At 43.3% G+C, this 14,213-nt stretch overlaps 1 protein-coding gene across 1 annotated transcript in view; it reads left to right on the forward strand.

The window, feature by feature from the left end:
* Positions 1-13,745, forward strand: part of LOC103259984 (zinc finger protein 343-like) — a 15,609-nt gene extending 1,864 nt beyond the window's left edge. The window contains 2 exon segments of the mRNA XM_008057630.2: positions 9,987-10,113; positions 11,758-13,745. Coding sequence (XP_008055821.1) covers positions 10,080-10,113; positions 11,758-13,346 — 1,623 coding nt within the window. The 5' untranslated portion in view covers positions 9,987-10,079 and the 3' untranslated portion in view covers positions 13,347-13,745.
* Positions 13,746-14,213: the final 468 nt, after the last annotated feature.

The following is a 14,213-nucleotide window of genomic DNA, read 5'->3' on the forward strand; positions in this document are numbered from 1 at the left end:
GCTACCACGCCCAGCTAATTTTTTGATTTATTGTAAAGATGAGGTCTCGCCAAGTTGCCCAGGCAGGTCTTGAACCCGCGGGCTCAGGCAATCCACTCACTTCAGCCTCCCAAGTGCGGGATTACAGGCTGAGCCACCGAGCCCACCTTAGAAGTTTTTTTAAATGAAAAGACCATCAAAGATTAAATACACAAACATATACATTTATCCCCAGCCCTTCGTCCACTGCCCTCTCCTCAAAGTGTCTTTGGTTAAACTGATGTTTTTAGTTCCCTTGTAATGACATTTATTCACCTCTTTTCCTTAATGCCTTCTGGATGTTATGGGGTTTATTTGTTTTTAAAAGATCTGCTCTTTTCCAACACACTATGTGTATTCTCCTATATGTGTCTAAATTTTTATATTTTTGTTTCTAATGTTTAACTCTTATTCTACCTGAAATTTATTTTTCCGTAAGATGTAAGCTAAGATTCTAATTTTCAATTGGATAGCAGTTTGTCTTAACCTTTGTGAAGAGACCATCATTTCCTGACCTTTTGAGATGCCATATTTACCATATACTAAAAATTCCAAATATACATGGGTTGTAACAGGTTAAGAAGTAAAAAAAAAGGCTTATTTTCATCGTTTCAACCAAGCTGAATGTAAATTGCTTGAACTTAAAGTACACATGGTTTTTTTTCCGCCTCCTTCTACTTCCATCCTCTTTACTGCCCTTAGAATGCAACCTCCCCTTCTTTTGTGCTAGCATGGCCTTGCCCACTGGTTTGGAAGACCAATTTATCTAACAGGCTGGTACTGAAGAAAACAGCTGCCTGTGAGAAATGAAAAAGTTACAAATCTCTGAAAAGACCTTCAAGAGTTAAGGGATAGACTCAAGGGAAACTTCTTGAAATCCCTAAAGTGTATTCATTTCTTTTAATGTAAATCTCTTTTGTGGTATTCAGTTTAGATTCATATCTTATGTGATCATTAGTTAGCTCATATGTGAACCAAAACTTACTATTATAACTAAATAGACTCAGCTTGGGATTGCTTAAAAAAAAAAAAAGACTAATGTAGTCTAAACACTGGTGTATGCCAATAGGTGCTGAAAAGACTAAACGCTGATTAAAATGAAACTTTGGGTATGGTCATGAGACATGTAGACACTGTTGAACAATAGTTGAAATAGATAACACGGGCTGGGCTCAGTGGCGCAGCCTGTAATCCCAGCATTTTGGGAGGCCAGGGTGAGTGAATTGCCTGAGCCCGTGGGTTCAAAACCAGCCCAGGCAACTTGGTGAGCCCTCATCTCTACAATAAATAAAAAATTAGCCAGGCATGGTTGCGCACCTGTAGTTCCAGCTATTTGGAAGGCTAAGGTGGAAGGATCACTGGAGCCCAGCAGGTCAGCGCTGGGTTGGCCGTGAGCATGCCACTGCACTCCAGCCTGGGTGACTGAGATTCCAACTCAAAAAAAAGAAAGAAATAGATAAGACATTGCCTGTTTTAGCTATAAATACTGAATGTAAAATTTGCCTCAGAAAACAGATTTTTTGACCAACACCTGAGCCTGATTTCTGGTTTTCAGAATAAATGCCCATTTTCTCCCAGTTTCTGCCTCTCTTTGGCCACGAGAGATAGCAGCTGTTTGATTGATCGGGCCTTGCCACTGTCTCTTTCTGGATTCTTCTTTCCCATTCATCTGTCTACTGCTGCACTGATACCACAGTTTTATTTTCTGTGCCTTTGTAGTTTTTTCATTTTTATTATAAAATAAAGAACAAGAAATAAAACCATACAAAAGATATGGATAGTGTGGTGAATTAGTATGAAGTGAACACTCAGGTCAAAATATGGACTACATCTGGGCACTGGGGATGATCACTGCAGCTGAATTAATCACTGTTTATAGACTGTGATAGGGAGAGCTAAGAAATACTTTAGAAGTTCATACTGATATTTCCGGTCCAAATTCAGGATTACTGGGTTTTTGCACAACTAATCCTTTTTTGTTTGTTTTTTTTAACTTGGAGTCTCATTCTGTTGACCATACTGGAGTGCAGCAGCATGCTCACGGCTACCTCAGCCTCTACTTGCTGGGCTTAGGCGATCCTTCCCCCTCAGCCTTCCAGGTAGCTGAAACTATAGGAGCACCACATGCCCAGCAATTGTTTTTTATTTACTGTAGAAATGAGGTCTCGCCAAGTTGCCTGGGCTAGTCTTGAACCCCAGGGGTCAGACTGTCCTCTTACCTTCCCAAAGTGCTGAGATTACAGACGTGAGCCACCATGCCTGGCCAGAACTAATCTTTGCAGTGTCATATTTACATCTTTTTAAATATCAAAAATCCTGTTTTTCTAGTTCACAAGGCTTGAGAAAGTTAGAATATCCCATAGTTATTCATTTGCTTTAGAGGAGACTTGGTTTCAATAACTTCTCTAACTTCACAGAGTTCCTTCTTCTGTTGTTGTATGTTTATTGCCTTGATTCTATCCTTGCTGGGTTACCCCAGTTAATTGTGTACCTCTGCTGAAGACCAAAACTTCTGTCAGGCAACCCTTCTATATGGCTCTAGCTCCTGATTCTTGTAACTGCTCCCTCCACCTTTAGACCTGGTATTGGCAAAGACCCTTTGCTGTTGTGAGCATCAATGGTGCTACAGCATCCTTCAATTTCACTAGTCCTGCCCACACCTTTGTAAATAGCCCCTTTAGTAAACTCTCCTCAGTTACCCAGTTTGTGTTGCCATCTTTTACCTAACTGATATTGGAAGTTTAAAATATCTGTGTTACCGCTGGGTGCAGTGGTGTGTACCTGGAATCCCAGCAACTCAGGAGGCTGGGGCAGGAGGACTGTTTGAAAACTGGAGCTCAAGGTTGCAGTGCACTATGATCATGCCTGTGAATAGCCACTACACTTTAGCCTGATAGCATAGTGAAGCTTCGTATCTAAAATTAAAACAAACAAACAAACAAAAATGTCTACATTACTGACCAAATAAATATGTTGGAACCAAATAAATAATGTAACAGCTCAAGCATTTTTTTTTCTTTGAGTTGGAGTCTCACTTCCTCCCCGAAGCTGGAGTGTAGTGACACCAACTCACAGCCACCCCATCAACAACCTGCTGGACTCCAGCGGTCTTTCCGCCTCAGTCTTCTAAGTTGCCAGAACTACAGGCGCCTGCTACCATACCTGGCTAATTTTTTGATTTATTGTAGAGATGAGGTCTCACCAAGTTGCCTAGGCTGTTCTCTCGAACACTCTTGAGAAGAAATATTGACTAAGAATTTAGGGACTGTTGGGATGTTCATGTTTTATGTCAGACAGCTGGAAAAGGCAATCAACTCTAGTTTTCTTTCTTTTTTTAGTACTCTTGTTTGTTTTTGGTGTCCACGATGAATGAGGTAGGAAGCATTTTAAAAAATGTTTTGGAGCCCTAAATGTTCACTACAGAAATGATTTGTTTCTCAAACTTTTGCTAGAAGTGGCCAATAAAATTATGAGAAGCTGATGTCTTTTGATATGGCAGACTTTGGGACTGTGTCCTTTATTTTTGTGTTCTAGGCACAGCCATAGATCCTCACATCTTGAAGTCTCAATAGTGGGGACTGGGGCTGGGTGAGTTGATGGGCTTGGGACCTCGTAGCAGTATGTTTACAATTCATCAAATATCCTGGCGCCCCCCCCCCCCCACCTCCCACCCTGTGATCTCTTCTTTTGTCATACCCTGTTGAACTCAGGAGTAACACTGAGACTGGATTTGTCAATGAGCCGTGGGCAGAATTGTTTCTTTGGGTAGAATGTTTAGGAGTCTGTGTATTGTTCTTCATCATATTTCTCCCTGATCACTTCTTCTGGCCATTTTCTAAGTAGTGACTACACTGTTAACTTCAGTCCTGGAGTTAAGAGGACTTGGAGCACAATTACAGTTGCCAGATGGATTGACATGGAGCCTCAGTGAGAAATAAGCCATCATTACATTAAGCCATTGAGATTTGGGGGGAAGGTAGTTTCTTACTACAGACTAACTCAGCTCATGTTGACTGATACAGACCCCCTTTTTTTGAGTCAAGAGTCTCACTCTGTTGCCCAGGCTGGAGTGCAGTGGCATGCTCATGGCCACTGCAGCCTCAACCTGCTAGGCTCAGGTGATCCTTCTGCCTCAGTTTTCCAAGTAGCTGGAACTACAAGAATGTGCCAACATGCCTAGCTAATTTTTTGATTTATTGCAGAGACGAGGTCTCACCATGTTGCTATAAACACATGACCCCTAATCTCAATAGCTCACATAGTAATCTAACCTCAAAACCAATCTTACTCTTTCTCCTTTTAGATTAGTTTTAGCTCTGCATCATGACCTTTTACAGAGGGTCACAGTCCCTTTTGGGAACATGCTGTTCTCAGATCAAGAGATGGTGGGAGGCCGGGTGTGGTGGCTCACACCTATAATCCCAGCACTTTGGGAGGCCGAGGTGAGAGGATTGCCTGAGCCCACAGGTTCGAGACCAGCCTGGGAAACTTGATGAGACATCATCTCTACAATAAATCAAAATTAGCTGGGCATGGTGTCATGTGCCTGTAGTTCCAGCTACTTAGAAGGCTGAGGCTGAAAGATCGCCTGAGCCCAACAGGTCCAGGCTGCAGTGACTGGGAGCATGCCACTGACCTCCAGTCTGAGTGACAGAGTGAAACTCCATCTCAGAGAGAGAAAGAGAGAGAGAGAGAGAGAGAGAAAGATGGTGGAGTTACACATGGTTAGAAATGGTATCGTCAGGCCAGACGTGGTGGCTCAAGCCTGTAATCCCAGCATTTTGGGAGGCCGAGAGAATTGCCTGAGCTCAGGGGTCAAGACCATCCTGAGCAACTTAGTGAGACCTTGTCTCTACAATAAATCAAAAAATAAGCTGGGCATGATGGCTTGCACCTGTAGTTCCAGCTACTTGGAAGGCTGAAGTGGAAGGATCGCCTGCACCCAGCAGGGTGAGGCCATGAGTGTACCACTGCCCTCTAGCCTGGGCAACAGAGTGAGACTCTGACTCAAAAAAAGTAAAGAAAGAAATGGTATTGTCAGCTGAGCACAGTGGCTCATGTCTGTAATTCCAGCACTTTGATAAGTGGAGATGAGAGGATTGCCTAAGCCCCGGGGTTGGAGACCAGCCTGGGCAACTTGGTGAGACCTCATCTCTACAATAAATAAAAAAAAATTATCAGAGCTTGGTGGCATGCACCTGTAGTTCCAGCTACTTGGAAGGCTGAGGTGAAAAGATCATCTGAGCCCAGCAGGTCAAGGCTGCAGTAGCTGTGAGCATGCCATGGCACTCTAGCCTGGGTAACAGAGTGAGACTCTGAATAAATAAAGTAAGAAAGAAATAGCACTGTCACTTTCACTCACATTCATTTTCCAAGGCAAATCACAAGGTCAAGCCTGATGGCAGTGCCAGGGAAGAACAATCCTCTTGTAGAGAAACAAATTATTGGGAACAAATATGATAACATCTACCACAAAGGAATATTTTATCCTAATCACTAGGATTAGATTAGCAAAAAGACGAACATGCATTTCTTCTTACAAGAAGCTCACATTTTAGTAAAGACAGATAGGTAAACAGATATTTTGCTATATGGTGTGATTAAGGTGAAATGCTCTTAAAGTGATCATCTCTGCCTATGGTGTTAGAGAAAGAGTTTCTCAGCAGAACCCAGCTAATTCTACAAGGGTACTAGGCAACAGTAGGCCTCATTTAAACTGAGATCCTGGACAATGTCTGAAGAGTTTCTGAAGATGGCCTAGCTCATACCACCTGCCATTTTTAGGACTACATGAGTGGAGGACTTTGACTTGGGCCCATCAGGAGACACAAATGCACATGTCTGATAAGGTCATGTAGTATACATATATAGAGATGGCAGGTGGGATGTTATCATTTCAGAATCATTGTGAGATATGGAGCTGGTCCTTAAGTAAGAAGGACTCAGTTTAGATCCTCAAATCTTCTCAGAGTACGGTGACATAGGGAATTGAACACAGATGGAACCTTGGGTTAGGGGTGTCAGAAGCTGAGTTCTGCATGCTCTGATTGGTCTGTAAGGAGACATTCAGAGACTCTTCACTGGCATCATATTCTGTCTTCTCTCCTACACAGGCTCTTGGTAGCAAAGACTGATCCAAGACATAGAGTTTGAATCTAAGGTACAGAGGTGGAAGAAGTTGTAAATTTTGAAAGCTAAGGGAGAGTGGCATAAGACAGACTTGAGGGTCTAGAAATGAAGGCAGAATGAGTGAAGGTAGAAAATCCAGGGAAACCCTGTAGTCAGAGACTCTGTGCTTATTGACTGATGAGGGTATGAGAGGATGGGATCCCTGTTGAAGAGTATAGACGAGGTTCTCCAGTAAAGGCCCCAGCAATGTCAAATTGCCTCTCCATCCCACAGGTCCTGGCTGCATGGAAACAAGATGGGCTTTTACAATTAGGTTGGAAGAAGTCACCCCAGGCAGCAGAAATCTATCTTGAGATGTAATAACATCTACCTGACCCTCTGGCAGAATTTCAAGGCTGGGCTGCCTCTGGGTCCATGATGTCTGATCCTTCTGCACTGGGAGAGCAAGACCAGGTGAAGATTTTGCCTTCAAAGAACGGGGAAGATGTGGAGATCATGAAGAAATGGGCTCAAAATCATAAGGCAAAAAGTGAGAATTGTTGAGGGCCAGGAAAGATAAAGGAGGGGCCCATACTCCTGGTTCACCTGAGAATGCTTCAGAGGTCGCAACTGAGTAAAGTGACTACTTCCTCCTTCCTTAGAGTCAGAAGAGCTGCTGCATGAGCATAATGAGAGTCTGCTTTCTCATAGCCTCTTTATCTTCCCTTAGGTTTGCCTTCTCACTATACTGACTGGTCCCAAGAAAAGGAAGGAAAGCCCCAAATACTGATGAGTAGGGTTACATTTTTACATTTCTGTCCTGATGACTCATTTATTCTCTCTGTTGGGGAGGGAAAAGGTGGTCAACATTTAGGTGCTTGAGGGATTAGGTACATTAGGTAGTTATTGAAAAAAGGTTGTTATATAGGCAAAGCACAGGGATTTAACATTTCTCATTTAGTAACCTGAACTTTTCAAAAGTGCTCATGCCATTGTTGAGGGCCTGCTTATGAGGGAGAATATGCGATATTGTTTTTTTGTTTCTGTGATGGTTCATTTAGTATGATGGCCTTCAGCTGTGTCCCATGTTGCTGCAAAGGATATGATCTTGGTCTTCTTTATGGCTGTGTAGTATTCTATCTTCTATATGCACCACACCTTCTTTATCTAGTCCACTTTCTTTTTCTTATTTTAGATTTAGAGATATGCATGCATGCTTGTTATGTGGACCTATTGTGTATTGATTGCGCTTGGGTTTCAGCTGGCTCATTCCCCAGATAGCAAGCATTGTGCCCCGTAGATAGTTTCTAAACCCTTACTTCCTTTCCATCTACCCCTTGTTGGTGTCCCTAGTGTGTATTATTCCATCTTTATGACTGTTTAACTTCCACAAATGAGTGCAAACATGCAGTGTTTGGTTTTCTGTGTCTGAATTACGGGTCTCAAACTCCATCCATGTTGCTGCAAAGGATATTATTTCATTCTTTTTTATGACTGCATAGTAATCCATGGTGTATGGATTTTCATTATATACTGATTGGTTGATGGGCATTTAGGTTGATTCCACATCTTTTGGTTTTTTTTTTTTGAGTTGGAGTCTCACTCTGTCACCCAGACTGGAGTGCAGTGGCCGCTCCCGGCCACCACAGCCTCGACCTGCTAGGCTCCAGGGATCCTTCCACCTCAGCCTTCCAAGTAGCTGGAGCTACAGGTGCACGCTACCACACCGGCTCATGCTGATTTATTGTAAAGATGAGGTCTCGCCAAGTTGCCCAGGCGGGTCTTGAACCCGCGGGCCCAGGCAATTCACTCACCTCAGCCTCCCAAAGGCGCGGGATTGCAGGCTGAGCCACTGAGCCTGGCTGATTCCACATCTTTCAATTGTGAATTGTGCTGCAATGAACATGGGGGTGCAAGTGTCTTATTATTATTATTATTTAGGCCACAACGCTTCATTGGGTAAAAGGAGGATGAGGGGGCAAAGAGCATGGACCTCGGCCCGGTGGACCTCCTGAGCGCTGCCGCTGCTAAAAGCGTGAATGTCTTTTTATACAATGACCTGGCCAGCCACACTTTGGGATGCCAAGGTGAGAGAAATGCCTGAGCCCATGGGTTCAAGATCAGCCTGGGCAACATGGCAAGACCATGTCTCTATAATAAATCAAGAAAAAATTGGCCAGGCATGGTGGTACATGCCTGTCATTCCAGCTACTTGGATGGCTGAGGTGGAAGGATTGCCTGAGCCCAGCAGGTCGAGACTGTGGTAGCTATGAGTGTGCCACTGTACTACAGCCTGGGCGACAGAGTGAAACTCCGACTCAAAAAAAAATACACACACATACACACAATGACCTTTGTTCCTTTAGGTAGATACTTACTAGTGGGATTACTATATCAAATGGTAGATCTACTTTTAATTCTTTCAGGAATCTCCATACCACTTTCCATATAGGTTGTACTAATTTAATCTCCCACCAACAGTGTATGTGTTCCCTTTCTCTGCATCTGTGCCAGTATGTCCAGTCCACTTTTTTTTTTTTTTGAGTTGGCCACCGCAGCCTCGATCTGCTGGACTCTGGCATTCCTTCCACCTCAGCCTTTCAGGTAACTGGAACCACAGGCGTGCACCACCATGCCCAGCTAATTTTTTGATTTATTGTAGAGACAAGATCTCGCCAAGTTGCCAAGGCTGGTCTCGAACCTGCAGGCTCAGGCAGTCCACTCACCTCGGCCTTCCAAAGTGCTGCGATTACAGGCTAAGCCACCGAGCCCGGCCTCCAGTCCACTTTTAGTGGGTATCTGGATTAATTTTTATGTTTTTGCTATTGTGAATAGTGCTGCAGTGAACATACATGTGCAGGTGTCTTTTTGGTAAAGCAATTTATGTTCCTCTGGGTATATTCCCAGAAGTGGCATTGCTGGATCATATAGGTAGCTCAGTTTTACCAGGGGGAGAGAGGAGTCGCTAGAAGCCCAAACCTCACCCGCACACAATTTACTTGCAAATCCTCACATGTACTCCACAACTCAAAAATAAAAATTTTTTTACAAATGCAAGAAAAAAGATGTAGGACACCATCTGTTCTCTCCCATTTTTCTCTGTAGTTAAAGCTTTCTTCTATTGTTTCCTCTAAATAGTCCCCAACTCCCTACTGTGCAACGCAAGTCCCAAGTCCATGATGTTTTTGTTTGTTTGTTTGTTTGTTTGTTTTAGACAGATTCTCACTCTGTCACCCAGACTGGAGTGAAGTGGCACATTCACGACCACTGCAGCCTTGACCTGCTGGGTCAGGTGATCCTTTCTCCCCAGCTATCCAAGTAGCTAGAACTATAGGAACACACCACCACAGCCAGCTAATTTTAGGATTTATCAGAGAGAAGATGTTTCACGAAGTTGCCCAGTCTGGTCACAAAACTTTGGGCTCAGGAAATTCTTTTGCCTCCACCTCCCAAAGTGGTGGAATTACAGGCTTGAGTCACCACACCCGGCCCTTGATACTTCTTTTCCCCAGCCTGTCCTTGACTGTTCCATCACTGAATTTCTTCATTACAAATCCTTAAGGTCACTGTCATGAAAACCACTTGAGGTTTTCAAATTGAGTCTGCAATGTTACAAATCATTTCTGCAGTGTTTAAGGACCTGGAATGGGTTTTGTGCATCCTTTATTCTCCTCACAGGCTTTGACACAAAACTAGGCACTTAGTGATGCCCAGAAGAACTTCATGTGGAGAACAGTATACTCTGAAAAGAATTATGTTAACTTCTTGGGTATCCAGACTCTCCAGGACCACCAGCTATGCTCCTCATACAGGAAAATTGATGGTGACTCACTGTACACTAATTGACTTCTTATTTTTAGGTACCAGTTACATTCAGGGATGTAGCTGTGATCTTCCCGGAAACAGAATGGAAGAGACTGAGCCCAGAGCAGAAGAATCTGTACAAAGAAGTGATGCTGGAGAATTACAGGAATCTGTTTTCATTGGGTGAGGCTGTGTTCTTTCCTTCATTAATTCAGTGGAGAGTCCTTGATCACATACTCTGTATTAGAAAATGTTCTAGACACTCAGAACACATTAGTAAATGAAACAGTAATCTGTTGGGCTTGCTTTCTAGCATAAGGAAACAGATACCAAATAAAAAGCTCCATATATAGGGATATTATAATATGGTATGTTACAGGGTGATAACTGCTGTATAGTGAAAAATAATAAAGCAGGATCAAGGGGTATTAGGTGTGACAGAGTAGCTGACTGAATTTTATAATTGAGCATTGAAATCATTGAGTAAGAAACAGTTGATCAAAGACATAATGTGGTGAGGAAGTTAGAACTCTAGTTATCTAGAGTAGGAGCATTTCAGGTGGAGGGAATCATTGATATGAAGACCTTAAGGAAGGGTATGTTTGCACCGTATAAGGAACTGCTGGGAGGTGAGTGAGACTGGGGCACGTTATGCAAGGAGGAGAGTAGTGAAAGATGCCTTCTGCAACAGAAGTTAGTTTTTGTGGCTTTGGGCTTTCTTAGACTCTATTGTTTTTCTTCTTTTGTCTAAACACATATAACTACTTTTAAATGATTTATTTAAATCTAGAGACAGCAGCAAGTCACATTAAAAAACTCAAGATTGAAAGTTCAGGTCACAAAACTCTAGGATTACCACAAGTCTTTAAAAAAAATTTTTAAATGTATTTTTATGTTTATTTTTTATTTTTTGAAATAGGGTCTCACTCTGTCACCCAGGCTGGAGTGCAGTGGCACAATCATGGCTCACCACAGCCTCAGACTCCTGGGTTCAGATGATTTTTCTGCCTAAGCCTTCAATTAGGTCTAACAGAGTTTGGGTGCCAAGTACATGTTCATTTATCAGCATCAACTGTCTATATCCAGTTATGATGAAATATAACATCTAGTTTTGATATTTTACAGGCAGGTACTTCTGTAAACAAAAAAAATTTATATTAATTTTTGAAAAACTAAAAGAAGCAAGTTTTGGATTGGTTTGGTGGCAGAATCCTAAAATCACGGGCCATGTCTTTCTTGTTTGCTGTTGAATCCACAATACTTAATAGAGAACCTAGTACTTAGAAATTATCTAATAAGTGTTTACAGATGTGCATCCTGAAATTCAGATTTATTTCATATACGACAGTCTCTTTAACCAATATTTCACATATTTTCTCCTACATTTGGAAGCCCTCAGGCTGAGGGACTTTCTATGTCTATCAGGTCCTTTTTTATACTAAGAAAAGTCATGAAGGAGATTTCCGCATGTGTCATAGAGCCATTATCTCCGAGCAGAACAAAGAGTTCTGGACATTATGTATCAATGTAAGTGTCTGTGGCTTAGATGATTTTAGAAGAATGAAAAGGTTAATGATGACTGAAGCTGTTTACAGAGCAGAATGCTCTGTAAGGTTCCTGGTCTGACATATAGAAGATGTTTTGGTGTTTTCTGGATTGCAATAGAAAATGTTATATGTCAAAATGGAATGTAAAGAAATTATAGGTCAGAAGAAAATTGTGTTGTCAATGACAGGTGTGGCAGTAGGATGCTCTCTGTCCTAAGACAAGGCAGAACCGCCAAGCAGCCCCATTGATGGCTTCTCTAACTGAAAACTCTTTCTTCAGCAGAACCAAAACCAGAAACCTACCCTTGTTCATCCTGTCTTCTGGCCTCCTCCTGTCAGCAATTCCTCAGTCAACACACGCTTCAGATCTTCCAGGGCTTAAGTACAGAAGATCATTTCCATCCAGGGAATTCCAGTTCAGGGCATCAGAAACCACAGGAGCACCAGTGTTCTTATCAGAGCTGCTGGAGTGAAAATGCAGAAGGCCAAGAGAAAGAAGGTGGCTCCAAACCCTGGTATGTAAGGACAGAGGAGAGAGAGACATCAAGGGCATTCCTCAGCCAACTCCAAGGACAGTCAGCAAGTTCTAGAGAAGGCAACATGGTGGTGGAAATAGAGCCCTACTCAGCCCAAAGGGTAAACCCTGTGCAATCAGACAAAGGAATGAAAGAATTAGAAGCCTCGAGATTTGGAACAAACAACTGTAAAGAACGTGAGCCAGACTATAGCCCAGAATCAAACTTCATTAGAAACTCAAGAACCTTCCTAGGGGAGAAGCCCTGTGTTTGCAGTGATTGTGGATGAGGCTTTAAAAATAGGTCAACCCTCAACAGACACCGTCGGACACACTCAGTGGAGAAGCCATATGTTTGCAGTGATTGTGGGCGAGGCTTTAAAAATAGGTCAACCCTCATCAGACACCAGAGGACACACTCAGGGGAGAAGCCTTATGTCCGTAGGCAGTGTGGACGAGGCTTTAGCCAAAAGTCAAATGTTGCCCAACACCAGAGGACACACTCAGATGAGAAGCCTTATATTTGCAGGGAGTGTGGGCGAGGTTTTCGTGACAAGTCAACCCTTGTCATACATGAGAGGACACACTCGGGAGAGAAGCCTTTTGTGTGCAGTGAGTATGGCCAAGGCTTTATCCAGAAATCACAACTCCTTGTTCACCAGAGGACACACTCAGGGGAGAACCCTTATGTCTGCAAGGAGTGTAGGTGAGGCTTTAGCTGGAAATCACACCTTCTTGTCCACCAGAGGAAACACTCAGGGGAGAAGCCTTATGTCTGTAGGGAATGTGGACGAAGCTTTAGCCAAAAGTCATGTGTCATCACACACCAGAGGACACACTCAGGAGAGAAGCCTTATATTTGCAGGGAGTGTGGGCGAGGTTTTAGCAAGAAGTCATCCCTAATCAGACACCAGAGGACACACTCAGGGGAGAAGCCTTATGTCTGCAAGGAGTGTGGACGAGGCTTTAGCCAAAAGTCATATCTCATCAAACACCAGAGAACACACCTAGATGAGAAGCCTTTTATTTGCAGGGAGTGTGGGCGAGGCTTTTGTGACAAGTCAACCCTTGTCATACATGAGAGGACACATTCAGGAGAGAAGCCTTATGTGTGCAGTGAGTGTGGCCAAGGCTTTATCCGGAAATCACAACTCCTTGTTCATCAGAGATCATACTCAGGGGAGAATCCTCATGTCTGCAGGGAGTGTGGGCGAGGCTTTAGCTGGAAATCACTCCTACTTGTTCACCAGAGGACACATTCAGGGGAGAAGCCTTATGTCTGCAGGGAGTGTGGGCGAGGCTTTAGCCAAAAGTCATATCTCAAAAGTCATATCAAACATGAGAGGACACACTGAGATGAGAAGGCTTTTATTTGCAGGGATTACAGACGAGGCTTTCATGACAAATCGACCCTTGTCCTAACATGAGAGGACACACTCAAGAGAAGCCTTATGTGTTCGGTGAGTGTGGCCAGGGCTTTAGCCAGAAATCACTCCTCATTCACAGGAGGACACTCAGGTAGGAGCATCATTTGTGCAGGAAGTGTGGACAGAACTTTAGCCAGAACTTAGATCTTAAACACCAGAGGGCACACTGAGAGTGAGGCAAGACAGCTCAGGAACTATCATAGCTCAGATACAGTTTCTCACAGGCAGGTTTAGATAATTAGGAAACCAGATGGTTAGGCATCTGCAGCTGCATACTGTTTTATCAGGACATAACTCTTTTTTTTATTTTGAGTTGCAGTCACTCTGTTGCCCAGGCTACAGTACAATGGCATGCTTACGACCACCATAGCCTTGACCTGCTGGGCTCAGGTGATCCTTCCACCTCAGTCTTCCAAGTGGTTAGGACTACAGACATCTGCCACCATGCCCAGCTAATTTTTTATTTTTAATTTATTGTAGAGATGGGGATCTTGCCAAATTGCTCAGGCTGGTCTTGAACCCCTGGACTCAGGCATTCCTCTCACCTTCACCTCTCAAAGTGCTGAGCTTACAGGCATGAGCCACTACACCCAGCTAGGACATAACTCTTAACTACACACTGACTGAAATTCAGACCTCACCTTGAAATATGGGGCAGTTGGCTACAAGGAAGGAGAACAGGATAGTAGGAAGTTACTGGAATCTGGTGCTCTAATCAGTGGTCCTCAACCTTTTTGGCATCAGGGACTGGTTTTGTGGAAGACAATTTTTTCATGGACCAGAGGGAAGGGGGGG

Source organism: Carlito syrichta, unplaced genomic scaffold, assembly GCF_000164805.1.
Source record: "Carlito syrichta isolate Samal-C Ts95f unplaced genomic scaffold, Tarsius_syrichta-2.0.1 Scaffold303082, whole genome shotgun sequence".
NCBI lineage: Eukaryota > Metazoa > Chordata > Mammalia > Primates > Tarsiidae > Carlito > Carlito syrichta.